The sequence below is a fragment of the Bufo gargarizans genome, chromosome 2, assembly GCF_014858855.1.
Source record: "Bufo gargarizans isolate SCDJY-AF-19 chromosome 2, ASM1485885v1, whole genome shotgun sequence".
In the NCBI taxonomy this organism is placed as follows: Eukaryota; Metazoa; Chordata; class Amphibia; order Anura; family Bufonidae; genus Bufo; species Bufo gargarizans.
This window is the reverse complement of record NC_058081.1, coordinates 598,837,002-598,862,346: the sequence shown is the minus strand read 5'-3', so window position 1 is coordinate 598,862,346 and position 25,345 is coordinate 598,837,002. Positions and strand designations below refer to the sequence as shown.

General features: G+C 42.6%; 1 protein-coding gene across 1 annotated transcript in view; it reads left to right on the top strand.

The window, feature by feature from the left end:
• The window catches only part of TMEM240 (transmembrane protein 240), a 65,079-nt gene extending 40,198 nt beyond the window's left edge, over positions 1 to 24,881 (top strand). Inside the window, exons 3-4 of the mRNA XM_044278279.1 lie at positions 6,933 to 7,141; positions 24,733 to 24,881. Of these exons, the coding sequence (XP_044134214.1) occupies positions 6,933 to 7,141; positions 24,733 to 24,881 (358 nt within the window). The remainder of the gene's footprint in view (positions 1 to 6,932; positions 7,142 to 24,732) is intronic.
• Positions 24,882 to 25,345: the final 464 nt, after the last annotated feature.

Here is a 25,345-nt window from a genome sequence, read left to right as displayed (position 1 = left end):
TTTTTTGTTCAGTTGCTTAAATAATTTTTTTGTCCTTTATTGGTGATGCATGGTGCTTTATTTTAGTAGTTATGTTTTTATTTATCATATTATACACTGCTCGTTTCCATGTTTACGACCACCCTGCAATCTATCAAAGGTGGTCTTGCTTGCACACTATAGCAAAAAGCGTCAGCCACTTGTGGTGGCCGGGACTGTGGGAGAGCACATAGGCTAGTGCTTTTTCTTATAGTGTGCAAGCACGACCACCTCTGCTGGATTGCTGGGTGGTCGTAACCATAGAAATTGGCAGTGTATAATGTGATGGAAAAATGAATCCAGCCAGCAAAGGAGGCAATATGGACAATCACAATCCACGAGTAAGTGCCTTGTATTAACTTTCTAGAAGATAAATGCTATTTGCTGAAGTGAAACAGCCCTTTAAGATATTTGACGGTCCTTCCATCATTGGGTATGAAGAGCTTCAAAAAATTAGAACAAAAAAATCACCTATTAAATGATCCGAGGTGACTAACCTTTACACCATTACATATATTTAACACTGCTAAAGGTGGAATATGACTTTGTTAAAACATAACTTTTAATGAAAAGAATGAGAAGAAATGGTGCAACATTACAAAGCAGGGTTCTAAACATAAATCCCAATAGTAATTGCCAGCAGTATGGAAGAGATCAATTGCATATTACCAGTCCTGTAGTGTTGACCTGTAGATGCAGTCAATGCACAAGGTTTTTGATAGAATATAATCAATTCCACAGTATGGTCACAAAATAGGGGTGCACTTAGCGGGTGAAGCTGCAAATGATGAGAGCAGGTGTTGACAATTTCCCAGTTATACCCTAAAATGATAGTGTGGGATAAGGTCTAGTTACAGCCCGCCTGACAAAAACAGAACACCCGCCCTGATAGGGATGACACTGTCTGTAACCTGACCCTAGAACGGCCAAGTCCCTAAGTTGTCCCTAATTACACCTCTCCCAACACACAGTGTTTAATCCCATGAATTGGGAAGGAACAGGTCACCTCCACCCCAGATATACGAATGAAAGTCTCTGTCTCAGGCCCAGATACAAACAACAGGGAATATAACAAACACAAAACAATAAGAAAAGACAAGAAGTATCTGAAAGTAGAAAACTGGCAACTCCAAAAGCACTACAGAGTACAACCGAGCAGCTAGTTAGAAGGCAGAAAGAAAATCTATAAACCGCACCTCCTAGAGTGAGAAGCAGCTACTTATGAGAAAATTAAATTACGTCCGTGACAGTACCCCTGCTTCTACGGGTGACCTCCGGGCACCCAGGACCGACCTTATCCAGGTGAGATCTATGAAAGGCATTCACTAAACGATTGGCATTAACGTCGGATGCCGGCACCCACATCCTCTCCTCCGGTCTATAACCTTTCCAGTGGACAAGATATTGAAGGGATCCACAGAGAACTCGAGAGTCAACTATTTTCGCAATCTCGAATTCCAAATTACCGTCCACCATGACCGGAGCGGGTGGCATGGAAGATGGCTGTAAAGGTTCCACATATTTTTTCAACAAAGACCTATGGAACATATTATACATTTTCAGGGCCTGAGGAAGGTCAAGACGAAAAGCTACAGGATTAATAATGGCCGTGATCTTATATGGGCCAATAAGCATTGGACCCAACTTCCAGGAAGGTACCTTCAACTTAATGTTTCTTGTGGACAGCCACACAGAATCACCCACACTTCGGTCTGGACCATTCATATGTTTCCTGTCAGCCACACGTTCATATTTGTTGCCCATATTTTTCAAGTTATTTTGAATTTTTTGTCATATCGAGGACAATGATGACGAAAAACATTCTTCCTGAGGGATACCAGAAGTATTAGAACCAGAAAATGTGCCAAACTGCGGGTGACATCCATAGGCCCCAAAAAACTGCGACTCAGTGGACTCCTGACTACGATTGTTTATGGCAAACTCTGCCAAAGACAAAAAGGAAGACCACTCCTCCTCCTGGTTCTCAGATACAAAACATCTGAAGTAAGTCTCCAGACTCTGATTAGTGCGCTTTGTCTGTCCGTTCGACTGAGGATGAAAAGCCGAAGAAAAGGACAGTTGAATTCCCAGACAAGTACAGAACGCCTTCCAGAATCTAGAAACAAACTGAGTCCCACGATCTGAGACCAACGCCAGAGGGAATGCCATGAAGTTTCACAATGTTGTCAACAAAGCATTAGGTAGGCCTGTTAATGCAATAAAATGTACCATTTTACTAAAGCGATCAACTACCACCAGAATAACTGCCTTTCCTGAACAATTAGGTAGATCAGTGATAAAGTCCATAGATACATGAGTCCATGGTCTGGACAGAATGGGTAACGGAAGTAAAGATCCAGAAGGTCGAGTATGTGTCACCTTGGCATGTGCACAGGTAGTACAGGCTGACACATAGTCCTTAACACACTTACGCCACCCCGGCCACCAGATTCTACTCCCAGGATGTCCTGTAAGAACCGTACAATGATGTTCCTCCAACACCTTGTGATGCAATCTCAGTGGCACAAATAGTTTCCCAGAGGGACACAAGTCTGGTACGTCTCCCTGAGCCTCTAACACCTTCACCTTAAGGTCAAGGTAGAGGGCGGATATTATCACCCCTTTAGACAGTATGGGACTCAGGTTTTCAAAATCAGCACCTCCAGGGAAACTACGTGACAAGGCGTCCGCCTTGACATTCTTAATCCCAGGACGATAGGTGACAGTGATATTGAATCTGGTGAAAAACAGGGTCCATCTGGCTTGTCTTGGGTTAAATCGTTTTGTCGACTCCAGATAAGCCAGATTTTTGTGATCAGTAAATACCGTGATCGAAAAAATCGCCCCTTCCAACCAATGACGCCATTCCTCAAAAGCCAATTTAATGGCCAGCAACTCTCTGTTACCCACATCATCATTTTTCTCAGCGGATAGTTTTCTCGAGAAAAATGCACATGGTCGCCATTTACCAGCTGATGGGCCCTGTGACAAAACTGCTCCTACCCCCACCTTGAATGCGTCCACTTCCACAATAAACGGTTGTGACACATCTGGCTGCACCAATATGGGAGCAGAAGAGAAGCCTTAATCGCAGAAAAGGCTTGCAACGTCGAATCAGACCATACAGAGACAACCGTCCCTTTCTTAGTCATGTCCATTAAGGATTTTTTCTATTGTCGAATAATTCTTAATATATTTTTGGTAATAGTTGGTGAATCCTAAAAACCGCATAAGAGCCTTCAGATTTTCGGGTCGATCCCAGTCCAATACAGCACAGTTTTTCTCAGGATCCATTCGAAAACCCGAAGATGACAGCAGGTAGCCCAAGAACTGCACCTCAAGTACCGCAAAAACACATTTCTCTAATTTTGCAAACAATTTATTATCCCTTAGAATCTGTAACACCTGTCTCACATGATTCTGATGTGTTTCCATGTCAGGAGAATAAATAAGAATGTCATCCAAATACACAATCACAAACCTCCCCACCAGGTGATGAAAGATGTCATTCACAAAATGTTGGAAGACCGCCAGGGCATTGGTCAACCCGAAAGGCATGACCAGGTTCTCAAAGTGCCCCTCAGGAGTATTAAAAGCCGTCTTCCATCCATCCCCTTTCTTGATCCTAACCAGATTATATGCCCCCCTTAAATCCAACTTGGAGAACACCTTGGCATCAATAATCTGGTTAAACAAATCAGGAATCAAAGGAAGAGGGTAAGGATCATGCATAGTAATCTGATTGAGTTCACGAAAATCCAGACATGGCCGAAGACCTCCATTTTTTTTTTTTTTTTTTACCAAAAAGAACCCTGTAGCCACTGGAGACTTGGAAGGTCTTATGTGCCCTTTCTTCAAACTCTCGGCAATATATTCTCTCATGACCTGCCTTTCAGGTTCAGAAAGATTATACAACCTAGATTTTGTCAATTTAGCCCCGGGAGTAAGATTGACAGGGCAATCATATTACCGATGGGAAGGTAAATCCTGACATGCACTCTCGGAAAACACATCGGCAAACTGGGATATAAAGGATACAGCCTTAGTAGTAACCACAGAAAAGAATGTATTGAGACAATTATCAATGCGATAGTACCCCCAATCCAGAATCTGCCTAGCTTGTCAATCGATAGTTGGATTATGCATGGCACCATAGGTGCAGGGAGACCTTCCAAGACAAAACATTTGATAACTTCTTGATGAAAGTCACCCGCTCTTAATCTGATATCATGCAAAACTTGCGACAAGCACCTCTGAGTAAGAGGGGCAGAATCAATAGCAAATACAGGAATGTCTTTTTTTAATGTGTTGGTGATAACCCGTGCATGCAGACAAACTGAGCAGCAATCAGGTTCACCCCGACCCCACAGTTTTGACTCTCGTACTTTTGCTTGGGTTCATCCCCAGATATAAGCTCATGAGTCTCTTCACCCAAAGAGTCAAAGGAATACAGTACCTTATGTAATAGAACGTCCTGAGAGATTGGGCCCTTAGATCTCTCTCTCAGGCGCCTATCAATACGTACAGCCAAAGACATAGCAGCTTCCAAAGACTCAGGATTCTCATAAAAGGTCAAAGCGTCCTTCAGCCTCTCAGATAATCCCTGACAAAACTGGCTACGGAGAGCTGGATCGTTCCACTCAGTATCCGTAGCCCACCTCCTAAATTTGGAACAATAGATCTCTGCTGAACTCTCTCCCTAATGCAGGTTGCGTAATTTAATCTCGGCTAAGGAGGTTCTGTCTGGGTCATCATAGATGAGACCTAAAGCTCCAAAAAATGCATCTACTGATCGGAGAGACTGTGATCCGGTCGGCAGAGAAAAAGACCAAGACTGGGCGTCCCCTTTAGGCAACAAAATAATCACACCCACTCTCTGGCTCTTGTCCCCAGATGAGTGTGGACGCAACTTAAAGTACCATTTGCACACTTCCTTGAACCAAATAAAATTATCACTCCCCCTCCCCCCCGGGAGAGCAACTTTAGGTCCAGGACAGGTCAGTTAACCACTACTAGGATCAGCCATCTGTGGTCTCTGTATCTGTGAGACTGTCGTGCGTAGGTCATCCACCTCCAGAGACAGCCCCTGTAGCTGTCCGGTCAGTGCAGCGATAACAACCATGGCTGAACTGATACAGACAACAAAATGACGGTTATTCGGCGGCTTATAATGTCACGATCAGTGTGGGGGGAAAACTCCACACTAAACACAGGAGGGAAGGGGAACAGTAACTGGGCCGGAGAATATGGAAGAAACAGGTCACCTCCTAAACAACCCTAATCCGGGCCCTAACTACCTATGAATATGAATAGACCTTAAAGGTAGGAATATTCATATGCTGTATACCTAGGCCCTTATATCCCTATAAGGCCCTGGAATGAGGTTAGGACCAGAGACAACCCATTCCTCCCCAGATGGACAAATGGAAGTCTCTGTCTCAGGCCCAGATACAAACAACAGGGAATATAACAAACACAAAACAATAAGAAAAGACAAGATGTATCTGAAAGTAAAAAACTGGCAACTCCAGAAGCACCACAGAGTACAACCGACCAGCTAGTTAGAAGGCAGGAAGAAAACCTATAAACCGCACCTCCAAGAGTGAGAAGCGGCTACTTATGGGAAAAGTAAATTACCAACAAGCAACACCTGAAGCAAGGGGTGTGGCATTCACCAAAACACAGACACAATAAATTCCACAGTGAACTTGTGAATTTAACCCACGAGTTGCCAGTCTCTTCGATCTCCTGGTATCTGCCACGGGACCGTCTGTGACAGCAGCTTCACCCGCTAAGTGCACCCCTATTTTGTGACCATACTGTGGAATTGATTATATTCTATCAAAAACCTTGTGCATTGACTGCATCTACAGGTCAACTATACAGAACTGGTAATATGCAATTAATCTCTTCCATACTGTTGGCAATTACTATTGTGATTTATGTTTAGAACCCTGCTTTGTAATGTTGCACCATTTATTTTAATTCTTTTCATTAAAAGTTATGTTTTAACAATGTCATATCCCACCATACGTAGTGTTAAATACATCATTGGGTATGTAATCCAAACTTGCCAGAAACATAGTTATAAGCCATATATACGGTCTTAGGCAGTCTCTGTGAAGTAATATTAAAGGAGTTGTCCAGCCCCTTTTAAGTGATGGCCTATCCTCAGGATCGGTGGGGGTCCCTTACTCTGCACCCCCACTGATCAGCTGTTCTGTGTTGTGTAAGTCAGTACAGTAATCATTGGAGGCCAAGATATCCTGCTCAGAAATTTTTTATAAGTCCTTGATCGCAATACAGTGTTGAGAGGACCAACCAAATTTTATTAAAAGTTGTCCTCTAGGAGCGGTGGTCTTCTCAAAGAAGATGGCCCTCTATGCATAATATATGGTGGAACTGAAAATCTGTCACAGGAAATCTAGTCAGGACAAGGGATGGTCTTCTCAAATAGTTGGTCTTTTGGAGAAGTTTCATTGTACCTGCATCATTAATGCCACATTGTACGCTTTACTTTTGTCTTTCTAGTTTTTGAGAACTAGTGCCATACTTTACTGCATATCAGTGTTATCTTCTATTGGGTAAGTAGCTTGACGGTTAAGTGAAATTTCTCACAACAGGCTTTTTATGACTTCATGAGTCAGAAACTTTTCCCATTAATTTCAGTGATGGGAGGCTAAAAACTGATCATATTTGTAATAAACCAAAGTCTTTGGGTCTAGTTGAGGTCCCAACCACTGAACCTCTCAACATAACCCATACGTCATCTCTTATTGAAATGATTTAAAAGTTTTTCATGGGAAAACCCATTTCCAAGTTCTTCTCATTTCGCTCATTGAGTAATAAGACATGTTTCATTCTATCCTGTTCTAACTATGGACTTTTCTTTGTCACCTCAACCACTCTTTCAGGTACCACGTTCACTATGTCATCCCGTACGACGGAGACCAGTCAGTGGTGGACTCATCAGAGAATTACTTTGTCACCGACAATGTAACTAAGCAGGAGATTGACCTGATGCTGGGACTCTTGTTAGGATTTTGTATAAGCTGGTTCTTGGTCTGGATGGATGGGGTTCTACATTATGCTGTAAGAGCATGGAGGACCAGTAGACGATATGGTAAGTACATGGTTTACACATTGTTTCCAAAAACACATGTTATCTATGAACTGACCCCCTGGCGGCCATTTAGTAGACTGGACTACATCACCAAAGCGGGTGAGACTAGACTTCTGCATAACTTATATTTAGCCATTATGATCCCTTACACCTTCAAATTTTCTAGCATATCTCACTTTCTTGTGGCAGAGTGATTTGGTTGCATTCAATGTGTGGGTCACAGTTAAACAGATTTAAAACACTAATCCATCAAGAACAAGCTATTGCATTTTCCTGCTGTGTTGATTCAGAAGAAGCAGATTCATTCCTTTTGAGCTAGTTGTGGTCCATTATTATAAAGCATGGCTGCTTTCTAGAATAGTGCCTCATCTGTCCACAGTTTGTGTTTAGTATTGCAACTCACTCCCTTTCACTTGGATGGAGCTAATCTTCAAAACCAGATGCAACCCTTTGACATGTGTGGTGCTGTTTCTGGAAGAAAGCAGCGATGGTTTTATAATCCTGGACGACCCGTTTAAAGGGGTTCTCCCATCTCGCTGTTACCACGGTGAGGTGGGACTAAGCGATGTTCCTAGGAGGCTGGGCTTATGGAAAGAGACGAGCAGGCCAGTGCTATGCTGCTTCTACAGTATAACTCCTATTGTAGTGAATGAGAGCTATGCAAACAGCGTAGCATGGGACAACCCCTTTAAATTGTTTGTGCATATTATTGATTGAATTGCTACCTTTAGAATAGAGCCCACAGAGGAAAGTATGACATTAGAAAGAGAGAATATTGGAAAATGGGCAATGTTGGAATAAAAATCTACGTTTTTTGAGGTTCAATTCCATGTTGATCCAAAAAATAGGCAAAAAAAATGATATAGACAGTGGGTTGAAAAAAAAGTATGTTTATGAGGTTCAAATCTCAGTTGATACAGAAGAAGAAATAAAAAATAAAAAAAAGTTGTTTTTTTGCCACCAGTCAGAGATCAATGGATTAACATTCTACATTGTTAATATACGTAACTCAATAAATTGTGTATTCCAAGACCAAAAGCCCAAGTGTGCCAATACATGGATGTGCATGTTATCACGGACTGATGTCTGCATCTGAACTCGCCAGTGTTCCAAACTGCAAGTCTAAGTGCAATCCAGTAATTAGTGATGTGAGCGTTACCAGTATTATAGCTTGTGGTGTTTTGGTGGCCTTTTTTTAGGTTGGTGGCCTTTTTTTCAAAACCCTCATGCTATGGCATTTTCCCAAAGATATGTACAAAATAACAGTAAATAACAAATGCCACCAAATCACCACTAAAACCAAATACAAAATACTTGTTACATAAAGCTGACATTTTAAAGCACGGTTATCATGCAGTTAAATAAGAGCCCTATAGATCACCATAAATTTAAAGGTGTGGTTCACCGTGTGGGGGAGTTTGAGCAGACCTGCAAAGGGAAGCATACTTACCTGTGCTCTGCTGCTGGGTCCCAGCTTATTTGCTGCCCTACTGCCTTTGCCTTGCTCAGGTCGCCCATGGTCAGCATCCGCTTTGACACTGCTGCAGCCTATGGCTGGCTGCAGCAGTGACCCGGCCCCCTTGCATCACATAACCACTTGACCTAATGCAAGGAGGGCAGGCCACCACTACAATGCAAACTATAAATGCTGGATTTTATTTTCAGTGAGTGCCTCTAATGTTCGGATTATGTGCCAGAAGTGTGCCAAATTTTTGAGCATTTTATGACTACATCTAGGAACAATCGCATTAGTAAAAACTTCCCATTAAGACAACTTATCCCCTATCCACAGGGGATGCCGACCGACTATAAGAACAGGAGCCTGTGCTCCCTATTTGAATGGAGCAGCAGACATGTGTCCACCGCTCCATTCAACTCAATAGGACAGCTGGAGGTAGCTGAGTACAAGCCGTCAGCTATCACCAGCAAAGAGCTGAATGGAGCAGAAGTGCGGATGTGTGACTGCCACTTCATTCACATTGGGGAGCAAGAGCCACCATGCTTGTGATCAGCTGCGACCCTAGCGGTTAGACCCCCCAAATCAGACACTTATTCCCTATCTTAGGATAAGCCATCAATATCAGATAGATGCAGTAATCTCCAGAACGGGCCCCCCTAGAAATGAACTAAAGCACACTGTGCATGTGTGGCGTGCTCTCCATTCACTGCTGTGAGAGTTCTGAAAATAGCCAAGCAGGCGCACTCGGCTAATTTCAGAAGTCCCATAGTGGTGAATATACTGTAGAGCGCATCATAAAAATAGTTGAGCCAATGCTTGGCTATTTTCAGAATTCCCATAGCGGTGGATGGAGGGTAGGCACTCTTGTGTAGAGCGCCCTACTCCACTTCGGGGGCCCGTTCTGGAGATCGGAGCGGGTCTCACCTCTATGACATTGATGACATAGCCTAGCAATATGCCATTAATGCCTGAAATGGGAATACCCCTTTAAGATTACAGGTAGTACACTGGAAATTTTAACCTGTACACTAGAATATGTAAATTACATGAATAGCGTTACAGTTGATACAAGGCCCAATGGCCTACATAGTGGGGAATTTATTGGTGCGGTATTTTTATAAATCAAATTTATCAAAATATTGCACTGTGCTGATAAATTGGTCAAATCATTTCAACCCCTTCCTGATGCAGCCATTTTCCGTTTTTTTTACTCCCTGTCGTCCAAACTCAATAACTTTTTTTTCTTATTCACATAGCCGTATGCAGACTTGTTTTATGAGAGACAAGTTAGTACTTTCTAACGGCATCGTTTAATATTCCATTTTCATGCAATGTAGTGGGAAGCCCAAACTTTGTAGGATTGGCAAAAACTGCAATTCCACCATTGTTTTATTTTTGCAGTGTTCACTATGATAAAAATGACATGTTAACTTTATTCTGTAGGTCACTACAATTAGGCTAGTTTCACACTAGCGTCAGACATCTGCATCCGGCACTGCTGGAGGCTACCTGATACCCACTGGCCCCATTAAGTATAATAATGGGGACCGGCAGAGATCTGGCCGCAACCCGACAAATGTGCAGAGAATCTGGCAGACTAAAACCAAAATTGCTGGTTCCATAGCATTGTACTGGCAGAACATCGGGTTGCAGATAACAGCCACATGGTGGTAGGCGAGTGGTTAAGACCGGCATTTCATACTCCGATTTTAATGTGATGGCCACAGTGAGGATGGTGGTTGTAGTACTCATAGTGGTAATCCTTCTCCAGCTTTCCCAGGGCCTGTGCACTACAGTGAAGGGAGGAGCACAACCCTTTATTTTCCTTGAAACACACCATGGTATTGAGGGTTTCTTCTGCCTGGTGATGGCTTGGGGTGCGCTTGCTGTGATGTAGGTTACCTCCAAAGACTTTTTAGCACACACCTACTCTAAATGGCTGGTACACTCCAATATAGTCTCAATTGCTTCCTCAGAGGCTGGAGTAAGGCTCTGTCTCAAGCTGGTTGGTAATTTTCCAGGGCAGCTTCCTGCTTCTACTTCCTTCACAGTCTCAGCTCCCACTGACTTCACTTGCAGGGAGCTACTCCCTATGGGGAGGGTTTAACAGACTTCCAGACAATATCTGAATTGTTTAGTTTTTTTAAGAAAATGCCACAAAAAAATGCAAAACTTAGGAAAAGCGCTGCAAACAAAACTATGGCCTAGAATCTGTCTAAAAAGTGGCTCAAATTGTCTAAATGGTGCAGTTTGGCGCAGTTAGGGTTTCTACACTTTTTTCCAACTTGATCAAAAGATAGTGGGGCTTAGTGGGAAGTCTGGAGAATCACTGGAACAGGGTGTGATCAGAGATGTGCTTTTTTCTCCAAATTGTGCCACAATTCTGGTCTCAAAATAAGCCAGACAGTAGTTGGCATAGAGTTAGACAAAAGTGTCTATCCCTCCTGGAACCCTATTTATTATCTAGCCTGGGCCACTGTGATAAATCTGGTGCTGGTCTAGATAGCCTGTCAAACAGCCTATCCCATTCGTAGTGACATTCGTTCCCTATAATCTGCCTGAAAATCGAGCAGTGTAAACCTGCCATACATTTATGCTACCTACTGGATTAGTAAATCAAACCAGCCTTAAAAGGAACAGTTCTGCACACCGACATCAAAGGAGCTAGCAGTGCTAATTTCTTGTAGGTTCTTGATTCGTTTGAATGGGGAGGACAACCTTTAAATTCCCAGAAATGTCTCTTTTAATACTCAATAAACCCCATTAGGGTTGTCACGATACCAACATTTTCTATTTCGATACCATAAAAAAGTATTGTTATGATCGATACCATTCGATACCACCCGAAAAAAATAAAACACCAAAAAAGCTGCGTGCATTTTGCATTTTATGGAACGTCCGGCCCATAAACGAACAGTCTGATCCTATTTTTTGGGGGACAAGGTGACAAAAAAATGGCTAATCGCACGGTTTTTATTTTATTTTTTTCTGTTACGGCGTTCACCGCATAGGAGATTTTTTTTATATTTTAATAGTTTGCACTTTTTGGGGCGTGGCGATATGCAATATATTTATTTATTTATTATTTATATGTTTTATATGTAAAATTGGGAAAGAGGGTGATTTAAACTTAATATTTTGGTGTTTTTTTTTTAAACTTTTTTTAAAGCTTTTTATTTAATAACTATTAGCCACCTTAGGGACTAGAACCTGGGATCTTTTCATCCCTTGTCTTTTTCACCCTAATAGAGCTCAGTAGCGTCCATGGTAACCAATCAGAGCCTCAGGATTACACAGCTGGGGCTTTGATCAGAAGCTGCCACTGCACCACAAATGAATGGAGGGGAGGGGACTCTGTGGCCACTGCCACCAATGATTATAATACAGGGGGGCTTGGGGGGGGGGGGGGTGCACTGCGCCACTAAATGAAGATAAGTAACCTTTTAACCGCCTCCGGACCGCCAAACGCAGATGTGCGGTCCGGAGGCGGCAGCCCTGCGCACGACGACGCATATACGCGTCATCTCGCGAGGGCTGGGATTTCCTGTGAACGCGCGCACACAGGCGCGCGCGCTCACAGGAACGGAAAGTAAGCGAGTGGATCTCCAGCCTGCCAGCGGCAATCGCTCGCTGGCAGGCTGGAGATCCGAATTTTTTAACCCCTAACAGGTATATTAGACGCTGTTTTGATAACAGCGTCTAATATACCTCCTACCTGGTCCTCTGGTGGTCCCTTTTGTTAGGATCGACCACCAGAGGACTCAGGTAGCTCAGTACAGTCGCACCAAACACCACACTACACTACACCCCCCCCCGTCACTTATTAACCCCTTATAAACCCATGATCACCCCATATAAACTCCCTGATCACCCCCCTGTCATTGATCACCCCCCTGTCAGGCTCCGTTCAGACGTCCGTATGATTTTTACGGATCCACGGATACATGGATCGGATCCGCAAAACGCATACGGACGTCTGAATGGAGCCTTACAGGGGGGTGATCAATGACAGGGGGTGATCACCCATATAGACTTCCTGATCACCCCCTGTCATTGATCACCCCCCTGTAAGGCTCCATTCAGACGTCCGCATGATTTTTACGGATCCATGGATACATGGATCGGATCCGCAAAACACATGCGGACGTCTGAATGGAGCCTTACAGGGGGTGATCAATGACAGGCGGGTGATCACCCATATACACTCCCTGATCACCCCCCTGTCATTGATCACCCCCCTGTAAGGCTCCATTCAGACGTCCGCATGTGTTTTGTGGATCCGATCCATGTATCCATGGATCCGTAAAAATCATGCGGACGTCTGAATGGAGCCTTACAGGGGGGTGATCAATGACAGGCGGGTGATCACCCATATACACTCCCTGATCACCCCTGTCATTGATCACCCCCCTGTAAGGCTCCATTCAGACGTCCGCATGATTTTTACGGATCCATGGATACATGGATCGGATCCGCAAAACACATGCGGACGTCTGAATGGAGCCTTACAGGGGGTGATCAATGACAGGCGGGTGATCACCCATATACACTCCCTGATCACCCCCCTGTCATTGATCACCCCCCTGTAAGGCTCCATTCAGACGTCCGCATGTGTTTTGTGGATCCGATCCATGTATCCATGGATCCATAAAAATCATGCGGACGTCTGAATGGAGCCTTACAGGAGGGGTGATCAGTGACAGGGGGGTGATCACCCTGATCACCCCCTGTCATTGATAACCCCCCTGTAAGGCTCCATTCAGACATCCGCATGTGTTTTGTGGATCCGATCCATGTATCCATGGATCCGTAAAAATCATGCGGACGTCTGAATGGAGCCTTACAGGGGGGGGTGATCAGTGACAGGGGGGTGATCACCCTGATCACCCCCGTCATTGATAACCCCCCTGTAAGGCTCCATTCAGACGTCCGCATGTGTTTTGCGGATCCGATCCATGTATCCATGGATCCGTAAAAATCATGCGGACGTCTGAATGGAGCCTTACAGGGGGGGTGATCAGTGACAGGGGGGTGATCACCCTGATCACCCCCTGTCATTGATAACCCCCCTGTAAGGCTCCATTCAGACGTCCGCATGTGTTTTGTGGATCCGATCCATGGATCCATGGATCCGTAAAAATCATGCGGACGTCTGAATGGAGCCTTACAGGGGGGGGGTGATCAGTGACAGGGGGTGATCACCCTGATCACCCCCTGTCATTGATAACCCCCCTGTAAGGCTCCATTCAGACGTCCGTCCGCATGTGTTTTGCGGATCCGATCCATGTATCCATGGATCCGTAAAAATCATGCGGACGTCTGAATGGAGCCTTACTAGGGGGGTGATCAGTGACAGGGGGGTGATCACCCTGATCACCCCCTGTCATTGATAACCCCCCTGTAAGGCTCCATTCAGACGTCCGCATGTGTTTTGCGGATCCGATCCATGGATCCGTAAAAATTATACGGACGTCTGAATGGAGCCTTACCAGGGGGGTGATCAGGGAGTCTATATGGGTGATCACCCCCCTGTCATTGATCACCCCCCTGTAAGGCTCCATTCAGACATTTTTTTTGGCACAAGTTAGCGGAAATTTTTTGTTTGTTTTTGTTTTTTCTTACTAAGTCTCATATTCTACTAACTTGTGTCAAAAAATAAAATCTCACATGATCTCACCATACCCCTCACGGAATCCAAATGCGTAAACATTTTTAGACATTTATATTCCAGACTTCTTCTCACGCTTTAGGGCCCCTAAAAAGCCAGGGCAGTATAAATACCCCACATGTGACCCCATTTCGGAAAGAAGACACCCCAAGGTATTCCGTGAGGGGCATATTGAGTCCATGAAAGATTGAAATTTTGGTCCTAAGTTAGCGGAAAGTGAGACTTTGTGAGAAAAAAACAAAAAAAAATCAATATCCGCTAACTTATGCAAAAAAATAATAATTCTAGGAACTCGCCATGCCCCTCATTGAATACCTTGGGGTGTCTTCTTTCCAAAGTGGGGTCACATGTGGGGTATTTATACTGCCCTGGCTTTTTAGGGGCCCGAAAGTGTGAGAAGAAGTCTGGGATCCAAATGTCTAAAAATGCCCTCCTAAAAGGAATTTGGGCCCCTTTGCGCATCTAGGCTGCAAAAAAGTGTCACACATGTGGTATCGCCGTACTCAGGAGAAGTTGGGGAATGTGTTTTGGGGTGTCATTTTACATATACCCATGCTGGGTGAGAAAAATATCTTGGTCAAATGCCAACTTTGTATAAAAAAAATGGGAAAAGTTATCTTTTGCCAAGATATTTCTCTCACCCAGCATGGGTATATGTAAAATGACACCCCAAAACACATTGCCCAACTTCTCCCGAGTACGGCGATACCACATGTGTGACACTTTTTTGCAGCCAAGGTGGGCAAAGGGGCACATATTCCAAAGAGCACCTTTCGGATTTCGCAGGCCATTTTTTACACATTTTGATTGCAAGGTACTTCTTACACATTTGGGCCCCTAAATTGCCAGGGCAGTATAACTACGCCACAAGTGACCCCATTTTGGAAAAAAGAGACCCCAAGGTATTCCGTGAGGGGCACGGCGAGTTCCTAGAATTTTTTATTTTTTGTCACAAGTTAGCGGAAAATTATGATTTTTCTTTTTTTTTCTTTTTTCCTTACAAAGTCTCATATTCCACTAACTTGCGACAAAAAATAAAAAATTCTAGGAACTCGCCGTGCCCCTCACGGAATACCTTGGGGTGTCTTCTTTCCAAAATGGGGTCACTTGTGGCGTAGTTATACTGCCCTGGCAATTTAGGGGCCCAAATGTGTAAGAAGTACCTTGCAATCAAAATGTGTAAAAAATGGCCTGCGAAATCCGAAAGGTGCACTTTGGAATATGTGCCCCTTTGCCCACCTTGGCTGCAAAAAAGTGTCACACATGTGGTATCGCTGTACTCAGGAGAAGTTGGGCAATGTGTTTTGGGGTGTCATTTTACATATACCCATGCTGGGTGAGAAAAATATCTTGGTCAAATGCCAACTTTGTATAAAAAAATTGGAAAAGTTGTCTTTTGCCAAGATATTTCTCTCACCCAGCATGGGTATATGTAAAATGACACCCCAAAACACATTCCCCAACTTCTCCTGAGTACGGCGATACCAGATGTGTGACACTTTTTTGCAGCCAAGGTGGGCAAAGGGGCACATATTCCAAAGTGCACCTTTCGGATTTTGCAGGCCATTTTTTACACATTTTGATTGCAAAGTTCTTCTCACACATTTGGGCCCCTAAATTGCCAGGGAAGTATAACTACGCCACAAGTGACCCCATTTTGGAAAGAAGACACCCCAAGGTATTCCGTGAGGGGCATGGCGAGTTCCTGGAATTTTTTATTTTTTGTCGCAAGTTAGTGGAATATGAGACTTTGTAAGAAAAAAATAAAAATAAAAAATCATCATCATTTTCCGCTAACTTGTGACAAAAAATAAAAAGTTCTATGAACTCACTATGCCCATCAGCGAATACCTTAGGGTGTCTACTTTCCGAAATGGGGTCATTTGTGGGGTTTTTCTACTGTCTGGGCATTGTAGAACCTCAGGAATCATGACAGGTGCTCAGAAAGTCATAGCTGCTTCAAAAAGCGGAAATTCACATTTTTGTACCATAGTTTGTAAACGCTATAACTTTTACCCAAACCATTTTTTTTTTTGCCCAAACATTTTTTTTTTATCAAAGACATGTAGAACTATAAATTTAGCGAAAAATTTATATATGGATGTCGTTTTTTTTATGCAAAATTTTACAGCTGAAAGTGAAAAATGTCATTTTTTTGCAAAAAAATCGTTACATTTCGATTAATAACAAAAAAAGTAAAAATGTCAGCAGCAATAAAATACCACCAAATGAAAGCTCCATTAGTGAGAAGAAAAGGAGGTAAAATTCATTTGGGTGGTAAGTTGCATGACCGAGCGATAAACGGTGAAAGGAGTGTAGTGCCGAATGGTAAAAAGTGCTCTGGTCATGAAGGGGGTTTCAGCTAGCGGGGCTGAAGTGGTTAATACAAATACAGGAGGCGGATGCTGGCGGCAGAATCACATAGCCGGCACCCAACCTCTATGACAGGGCGCTGCGATCCGCAGCAGTTAACCCCTCAGGTGCCACATCTGATGGATTACCTGCTGAGGATCGCAGCGCACTGTCATAGAGGCCGGGTGCTGGCTGTGATTTTGGCGCCGCCACCCACCGCCTATATTTGTATTAATGGGTTAGTTATCATCATTGGTGGTGCAGTAACCACAGCCCCTCCCCTCATCCTCTCGTTTCTCTTCTTATTGGCAGCAGTGGCACAGGGGGAGGGAGAGACTCCTTCTCCCCTGTGCTGCTGAGAACATGGAGAGCATTGCACGCCACGTTCTCTGATACTAGGCTGTGCAATAACGCAGCCTAGTATCGGTAAATGTCAAATCCCGGTATCGAATTGATACCGGTACAAAAGTATCGATAATTCAATACCCGTTGCAACCCTAAACCACATCCCTCATGAGACCAGATAAAACTCAGGACTATTGACAAGTAGGAAAATTAATTATTAGGAATAGAAAATAGAAGTATTAGTATTGCTTCACAATGCATTAAGAAGATGCATATATATTTCACAAAATATATAAATGTACTGTGGACAACATCTCTTTGATTCCAACATTCTCATATCGTTATGTAAGGATTTCCCTGTTCATATGATCTACTTCAATGAATCAGACTGTGCCCAGGAGGACTTGTCATCAAGTGTTTTTTGAAGATGTCATGATGTGTCTCGTTTCTTGAGGCCACAAATGTCTGAAAAGTATCTGGAATCAACCATGGCACATACTTTGCCTGACAGCAATGAAAGTTTAGTTTAAGTGAATGCACTGCACCAAAATCAGAGCAGCCATATATTATATTTCCTGGTCACCTGTGGGCTGTGAACATTTCTGGCCCCTCTGCAAGACTGGGATTGCAGGAGAATGGGGACATTTTTCTGCAGGACCACATGGGTGTGGTTAAAATTGTTGTCCCATGTTGACAACTCCTTCTTATATTAAGGGTTTCCAACTGATCACTGCTGGTCTGGCTTCTATAAATCTCAAGGATGAGCTTTGATCAACAAGAGCTGCTGAATTACCCTCTGCTCAGGGTGGATATACACCTTCATCTAATGGATCAGAATCTATCGATCAGTATAAGGAAACCTTTGTGCCCTTTTTTATAATGGCAACCCCCCTCCTTCCTTGCCTATCGACCCCAGCTGAACAGGCTGCACCAATGGTATGTCCTTTCCTCTTTGGCTCATAGTCATAGACAGGAGCATAGCTCTATTAGGTTGTGCACAGGTAGCAGCCGCAATTGGGCCCTGGTGCCTGAGGAGGCCTAAAAGCCCACTGGTAAATTATACATGGTAGATGATACAGATTTTGCATTGGCACCCAGGAGCTTCAAGTTTTATGTATTTTGAGAGAGACTTAACCCACTCCAGGATCCTCAGTCTGTAACAGATCTCATATGCTTCACTGTGATTGGCTTCACAGTTCATTTCAAATAGGGGTATCTTCTGGTGGATTTTTGGGGACCATTATAGAGTCAGATTCTGAGCACTCCAGAAGTACTTTGTTGGACCAGTCGCTGCACATGGTTGTAACCGATACTTAAGCGTTGTTAGGGTCCATTCACACGTCCGTTGTTTCTTTCCTGATCTGTTCCGTTTTTTGTGGAACAGATCTGGACCAGTTCTGTACCCATTCATTTTCAATGGGTCCTGAAAAAAATCGGACAGCACAATGTGTTTTATGCCTCTATGAAACCCCATACGGGAGCTCTAATTGTGACCAGAAATTAAATCTACTCCAGCCAGGAGCTGAAATAGATTTCAGGTGTTATGTGCGCAAGTTTTCCAGCACACATGTTAACTTGATAAATATGTTGGGTCTTGCAGGTCCTGCCCTCAGCCCACCCCCTCCCAACCATGCCTTGTCTACTTTTTACAAAATAAGCAAGAGTATATAACACAAGCAAAAAGTTGGAAACTTTGGTGGCGCAAACCAGTACTTGAAAAACTGACAAAGAAGCTTGATAATTTTCCCCCATAGTGCTTCCAAAAACCTACTACAGTGGTGCATGAAAGTTTATGAACCCTTTAAGAATTTTCAATAGTTCTGCATAAATTTGACATAAAACTACATGATTTTCAGAAAAGTCCTAAAAGTCAATATAAATAACCAAATAAAACCTTTTCCAGTCTGATGAGCAACACAAACTCTTCTTCTGAGGACCTCAGAAATCTACTTTGTTCGTGCCATGATAGAGTTCCACAAACATTTTGTGAAGCTCAGACTTTGATAGATTCCTGTTCTTTAAATAAAACAGTTTGCACACTCACACCTGATTGTCATCCCACTGATTTAAAAAAAATCTAACTCTAAGGCCCCTTTCACACGGGCGAGTATTCCGCGCGGATGCGATGCGTGAGTTGAACGCATTGCACCCGCACTTAATACCGACCCATTCATTTCTATGGGGCTGTGCACATGAGCGGTGATTTTCACTTATGCGTTGCGTGAAAATCGCAGCATGCTCTATATTGTGCAATTTTCACGTAACGCAGGCCCCATAGAAATTAATGGGGTTGCGTGAAAATCGCAAGCATCCGCAAGCAAGTGCGGATGCAGTGCGATTTTCACGCATGGTTTCTAGGTGACAGTCTATTCACTGTATTATTTTCCCTTATAACATGGTTATAAGGGAAAATAATAGCATTCTGAATACAGAATGCATAGTATAATAGTGCTGGAGGGGTTAAAAAAATAAAAAAATTAACTCACCTTCTCCTCTTGATCGCGTAGTTCCCGGTCTCTTCTTTACTTAATGATGAGCTGTGGGCCAAAGGACCTGTGGTGACGTCAGATCACATGCTCCAATCACATGGTCCATCGAAGATTTTGCGACTCATTAGCGACCAAAAATGTGTATATTACAGAGCGATGTTCATTTGTACTTTTGCTCGTTAATTGTTCGCTACAAAGTGACACACCTCTATCTGATTTGTAAGCGATTAGACAATTCCATATTATACGAACAGATCTGTGACCGAGCGATAATTTTTTAGCAGGATGAAAGATCACAATTGGCGAGAAACACGCAATTTCTGGCTCGTCATTTAATCACTGATACTTATTAAATCTCGCGGGGCTTGTTCAGTTTCGTTCGCATTAATGACATTCGGTACGATATTCGCTCCGTCTAATACGGGCTTTATGTTACCCTCAAATTATCTGCTAATCCTAAATAAATGATCAATCTTAACATTTTTTTACTCATTTGATTTGGTTTTCTTTTATCTACTTTTAATACTTTTTTAGGTCAAATTTATGCAGGAATATAGAAAATTCTGAAGGGTTCACAAACTTTCAAGCACCACCGTACATTCTTAAAGAATGTCTGCAAATTTTATTTTAGGGAATATGTTTCTGAATAATATATCTTATTTCTGACTTGGAGAAGGAGGAGACTTTCCTCTTGTGAGACACCACCACCTTGGGAAAAAAAGCAGATAATCATTTCTAATTTTAGTTCCTCAAGATGATAAGAATAAATGAAAGGAAGTATAAATCACCATCATGCCGCTGCAGATTTTAATGAGAGCGTTAACACAAGAGCTGACAATAGTTACAATTATAGGACACTTGTTACCTCGTTTTCTTCCTTATTTTTTTTCTAAATTCCATTAAAAGTCTATTAGTTTCTCATTAGCTTTTATGAGAGGTCACCCTGGTGAATTCCAGTATAGACAGGTGGCCGATGCAACTATATCTCCCACATCATCGACCTAAAAATGGGTTTCTTCCTAGCTCTGCTATAGTGTGGATGTAGTGTATGGCTGCAGCTGATAGGAGGAGCTGTTTGTGCGCATCTGCGTTCGCCGCTGCTCACATTGGCATGCACATCCAGCAGATAATGTCTCTTGTTATGACGGCATTTCAGATTTGAGATGAAAACATTCTTGACAATGCAGATAAACGAGGGGGCATATTTGGGTACAGGGCCTCCAGATCTGCGCTTTCTGCTGAATTAACTATTGCTGCTTCTCTTCCTATAGGCAAATGCTTCCAGTAGCAAAGCTTGTCAGTGCTGCATGCGTATGTTCTTTTAGAGGCAAATGTACATTATGAGGCCGGTTCAGGCAGGCCATGCGGTGGTTTACAAGTAAAGTAGAACAGCAGTCAGATGTTGTTGCTTTATTTCTATTGATTGCATATCCCCCAATATATTCCGCGGCGCAGTGCAGAAATTCTCACCATTCACATCAGTCCCTTTGCCTAATGGAGGTCACGACCTAATTTGCCATACACACTAGGGACAATTTCATAGAAAGCAAATGATCCTATTAGTATGTACTTAAAGTGGGAGAAGATTGCCTGGAAGAAACCCACCAAACATGGGAAGAACTTACTAACTCCATACAGATGTTGTCCTTGGTCAGATTTTATTCCCTATAGGTATATTCTTTCATATGATGAGAATTATCACATATATTTGTCTTGGGTGATAGTGAAGTAATTCTTACTATTGTAAAAAATAAATAAAAAGGGAATAATCTCGCTAGCATCACCTATTGGAAGTGGCTCCCTACGAGTCAGAATCCGACTTTCTAACAAGCCTTAGAATTTGACAAGGAATTCTACTCCGTACTCATGATGGGCAGGCACCCTTAAACAGCTACCTTCGGATGAATTTCTGGCTTTGCTTTATTGCCAATCCTAATCCAATTCCCAAGGCTTGTTGGAAAGTCAGATTTTGACTCATAGGGAACCACATCCAAGGGGTGGCGCTAGCAAGATGGTTCTCTTTGCTTATTCGTTTCCCATGGAGCTTTAAGTCTCCATACCATGAAGTACTTCCAGTAAGTCTCCATGCAGGACTGGTCTCTTCAGGGGTGTAACTATAGGAGTTGCAGAGGTAGCAGTCGCCCAGGACCCTGAGGGGGCCCAAAGACCCTTGTGCCGCATACACCAGTATTATAGAAAGTGCATGCTGGTCAAGTTACACCTCTGGCTGGAGGGAAGTGGTAAGGTCAAGAATTTGGCATGGGATGGTGTGGGGTGTGGAATTGCCGTTTTAGTTTTTGCTTCGGGCAGCACCAAGGCTATGTGCTTCCCTGCCCCTTGCCCAATATCCAATAATCATAACTTTTTACAACTCTGATAAAATTGCCCCTTTCACCCATGACAGCAATGAGGGATATGAGTGCAGACAGCTTATCACCCACCAAGCCAGCTGACAACACGTGGCTTCCTTCTTGAGCTACAAGCTGCTGACATTGTAAGAAGCAAGTAGTCATAATAATGGGACTAGGCTGTGTACTACCTTCATGCAGTGATATGCAGTGCCTAAATAATAATGCAATAAAATTCATATTAAGATCTATCTGATTTTGAGGCTGTCCTTAGAGGGGGCAGATCCAACCAATTGGAATGGATAGTACCATGTAATGCAGTCACAGATGTGAAGACCCTTCTGCAGCGTTCTGGTGCTTAGTAATTATAAGAAAACATAAGATTAAAACAAATTAAGTTGTTAGAAAGGAACAACAGACGAGACCCCTGTTGCTGAGATAACGTTAACCTCCTGTCCCTGTTTTTCTAAATAGGGTTCGCAACAAGATTAAATCACAGATGTCGCCCTACGAGGGCTCTAGGCTGAAGACAGTTGACATTACATGTACTTTTCTCATTAGTTTGTTTTAGAGTAGATTGCAGTTGTAGATAGGAGAAGTGTTCTTGCAACATATCAATACATTTGTTTAACCATGTTCTACCTATGCTTTAAATTCTGTATATGTCCACCTTAGCAGCCATTGGTCTATTGCTCCAGTGCTTCTGAAATAAAAATAAGGGAATTTGGCACACAGTCCAGATTGAAAAAGATATCCTGCTGTGTTGTGTACACAGCTCTTATACAGACTTGTAGGTCTCTATGGTTACAGACTACAAACAACCCCTGTGTCTAATTGTGTAGTCAAGTGTTTCTCCTATTCCATTTTCTCAAGAATGAAAATGTGGCAACCGATATGGTTGCAGATTTTGTGGCAAGTAAGTAAAAATTCTGAATAAATATATTTGGCAGTGCTTGTTACAAAGACACAATTGGAAATATGTTTTCATGTGGCATGATCTGGACACCAAGGTGGTTCAGACTGCTGTATGCACAACTGAAGTTTGGGGGGGATGGGGTGACAAACTGGGCAATTGAGTAGGGCCACCATTTACTAGGGTTTTGTGGATGGGAAGCCTAGGTACAAAGTACAACACTATACGGTGGCATTACATGAGCTGCAATTATGAGAAAAGTTGTTTGTAGATGACCACATTTTATAAAACCAGCCTTGGGTGTATGAAGATCTGACTAAGACTTTGAGGAACAATTCTGCTGAGGGCAGTGTGTACTTTCTTTCACCATCATTTTAGTGAAGATGGATGGAGTTTCCATAATGATAAAATTAACTTTAGGGAATATTTAGTATTCTTGTAAATTTTAAGTCTGTCAGCAGTTTTGACCTCGCCAAACTGCTAACAGCACTATATAGGGAAAACAGTGCAGACATACCCAGAGGATGCCTGACCAAGAAATCAACTCCTGTAAATCTAATGTAAAAATGTATATTATTGTGTAATTCTGCAGCATTCAGTCAAGGAGTGAACCTGTGATAGACGCAGACCATGCTCCTATTATAGGGTTCTTGGTTAGTCCCATCTCCTCTTACACTAGGTGGTGAATACTTGTGCAGGATCACTCTCCAAGAAGGAGCTGCGTTATTTTCCTAACATGGGCATATTAAATTGGTCCAAGGGTTGTGTAAAGAGCAAGGAGTGGCCCTTTATTTTTTGGGTATCAAAACCCAGTGCCATAAAGGGGTACCAAAAATTTTGACTATGGGTTTCCCTCTTTTCTAAATATTCCAGTATTTAGTTCAACAACTCTGGCAGTTGTACCTGGACCCCACAGAATAAGAGATGGCCTAAGATGGCCCAAATCTCGTTATATATGTTCCATGTGGAATATACTGTACATGGTTAATCTTCTTTGATTTACCTGCAGTTTTTCATTTAACAAAACCGAAGTATCTAGACGATGAAATAACAGATCTTATGTCAAGGTCATTAACCTCTACAATTTCCAAGGAGGAATCTCCATTATTCTTCCTTTGAGATAAGGATAATTGCTTTAAAACCACTTTAAGCTTAGAAGAATGACATTTATTCTTATTACTCTGGAAGTAAATTGTTGGTCCGAAGGCTTCTGATCTTTAAACAGATATCTTTGAAACACCAAATCATGGAAGCCTTGTAAGAGTCAGAATTGATTTTGCGGGAAAGACAGAATGGAGAGTTTCAACGTCACTAGTGCTCCAGGACCTGCCTCTCCTGTCAAAGGAAATTTTGTTTTGTATAGTCCTGGATGTAACTGAAGATAATTTGTCCTTTTCTTTTGTTTCTAGAACATTACCATATCAGATGCACTGGGATCCCTTTGGTTCCCTTCAGTATATCATTTTCCCATTATTCTGGCTTCCATAGGCAGCCATTTTGTGTTTTATCCCAAGAAGGTTGTCACATGTGCATATTCTCTATTAGGACATATAGACATCATAGAGCAGAGACCTAATTCTGTGATCCAAATCCCTGGTGATGGAGGTCCACTCTGTAATAACAGCTTCTGTTCCAGTGGACCCAAGCTGACATTGTATTTCACGGACTGCCATTTATCTGAATGGCCACTATAACAGCCAGGTGACTTCCGTGGTCCTACTGTTTGCTGTAAAGCTCCACTCAGAAGGGTTTAACTCTCATTAGACAACCCTTTTAATGAAATATACATGTTCACATAGATATAATTTTATTCAGTTTTGCTAAATTGACACCCCACTAATATTTTAAAAAGACCATCCATCTTGTTGTTGGTTGCCCCCTCTTCCCTTCAGCACTTTTAAGCCTCATTTTCTTTTCTATTGCACTTTACTTTCCCAAATAAAATAACCTATTTTTCTTTATTTAGGCTTGTTCTGATTAATGATAATGACTAAGATATTTCATTTTTTTTCCACAGACAACTCTTGGTCGTGGATTCCCAAGTTTTGTAACTTAAGGGATTTTCGAAAACGTCACCCGCGGCAGTATGATGACACCAGTGGAAACATGGTTCACATCAAGCAAAAGCTATATCATAATGGCCATCCAAGTCCTCGGCATCTCTGAGGGGCTATCTACAGACAGTATCCTCTACAGACAGGGGATGTAGAACTCTTCTTTCCTATTGAGGAAAAAGAAAAGCAAAAACCAGTGAATTCATTTTTCCGAAATGGGAAGACAGTAGGAAACCAATTTTATTTCCTTCACACCTTCTGCTCCTACCCTTATCTGGTAGGGAAAGGACTCAACGTAAGAGTGCAAGGGAAAACTCGGACCTTGGTACATGTCTTGCGGCATCTGATTTTAGCGTTGAACTTCTGTAAATATGTAAAGACAAGAAAAACAGAAATTATAAAAGGACGTGTCATTAATACTTTCAAAAGTGCAAGGTGTGGAAACCTCAAGACTTTCTCTATCTTTTGTGTGTGTCTGTAGTGTTGGAGGAGTGGAGGAGTTGAGTGTCATTTATTGCTAATTGTCATTAATTGTAAGATCTGGTATGGGTACTACGAGGAAAAACCATAAGTTGT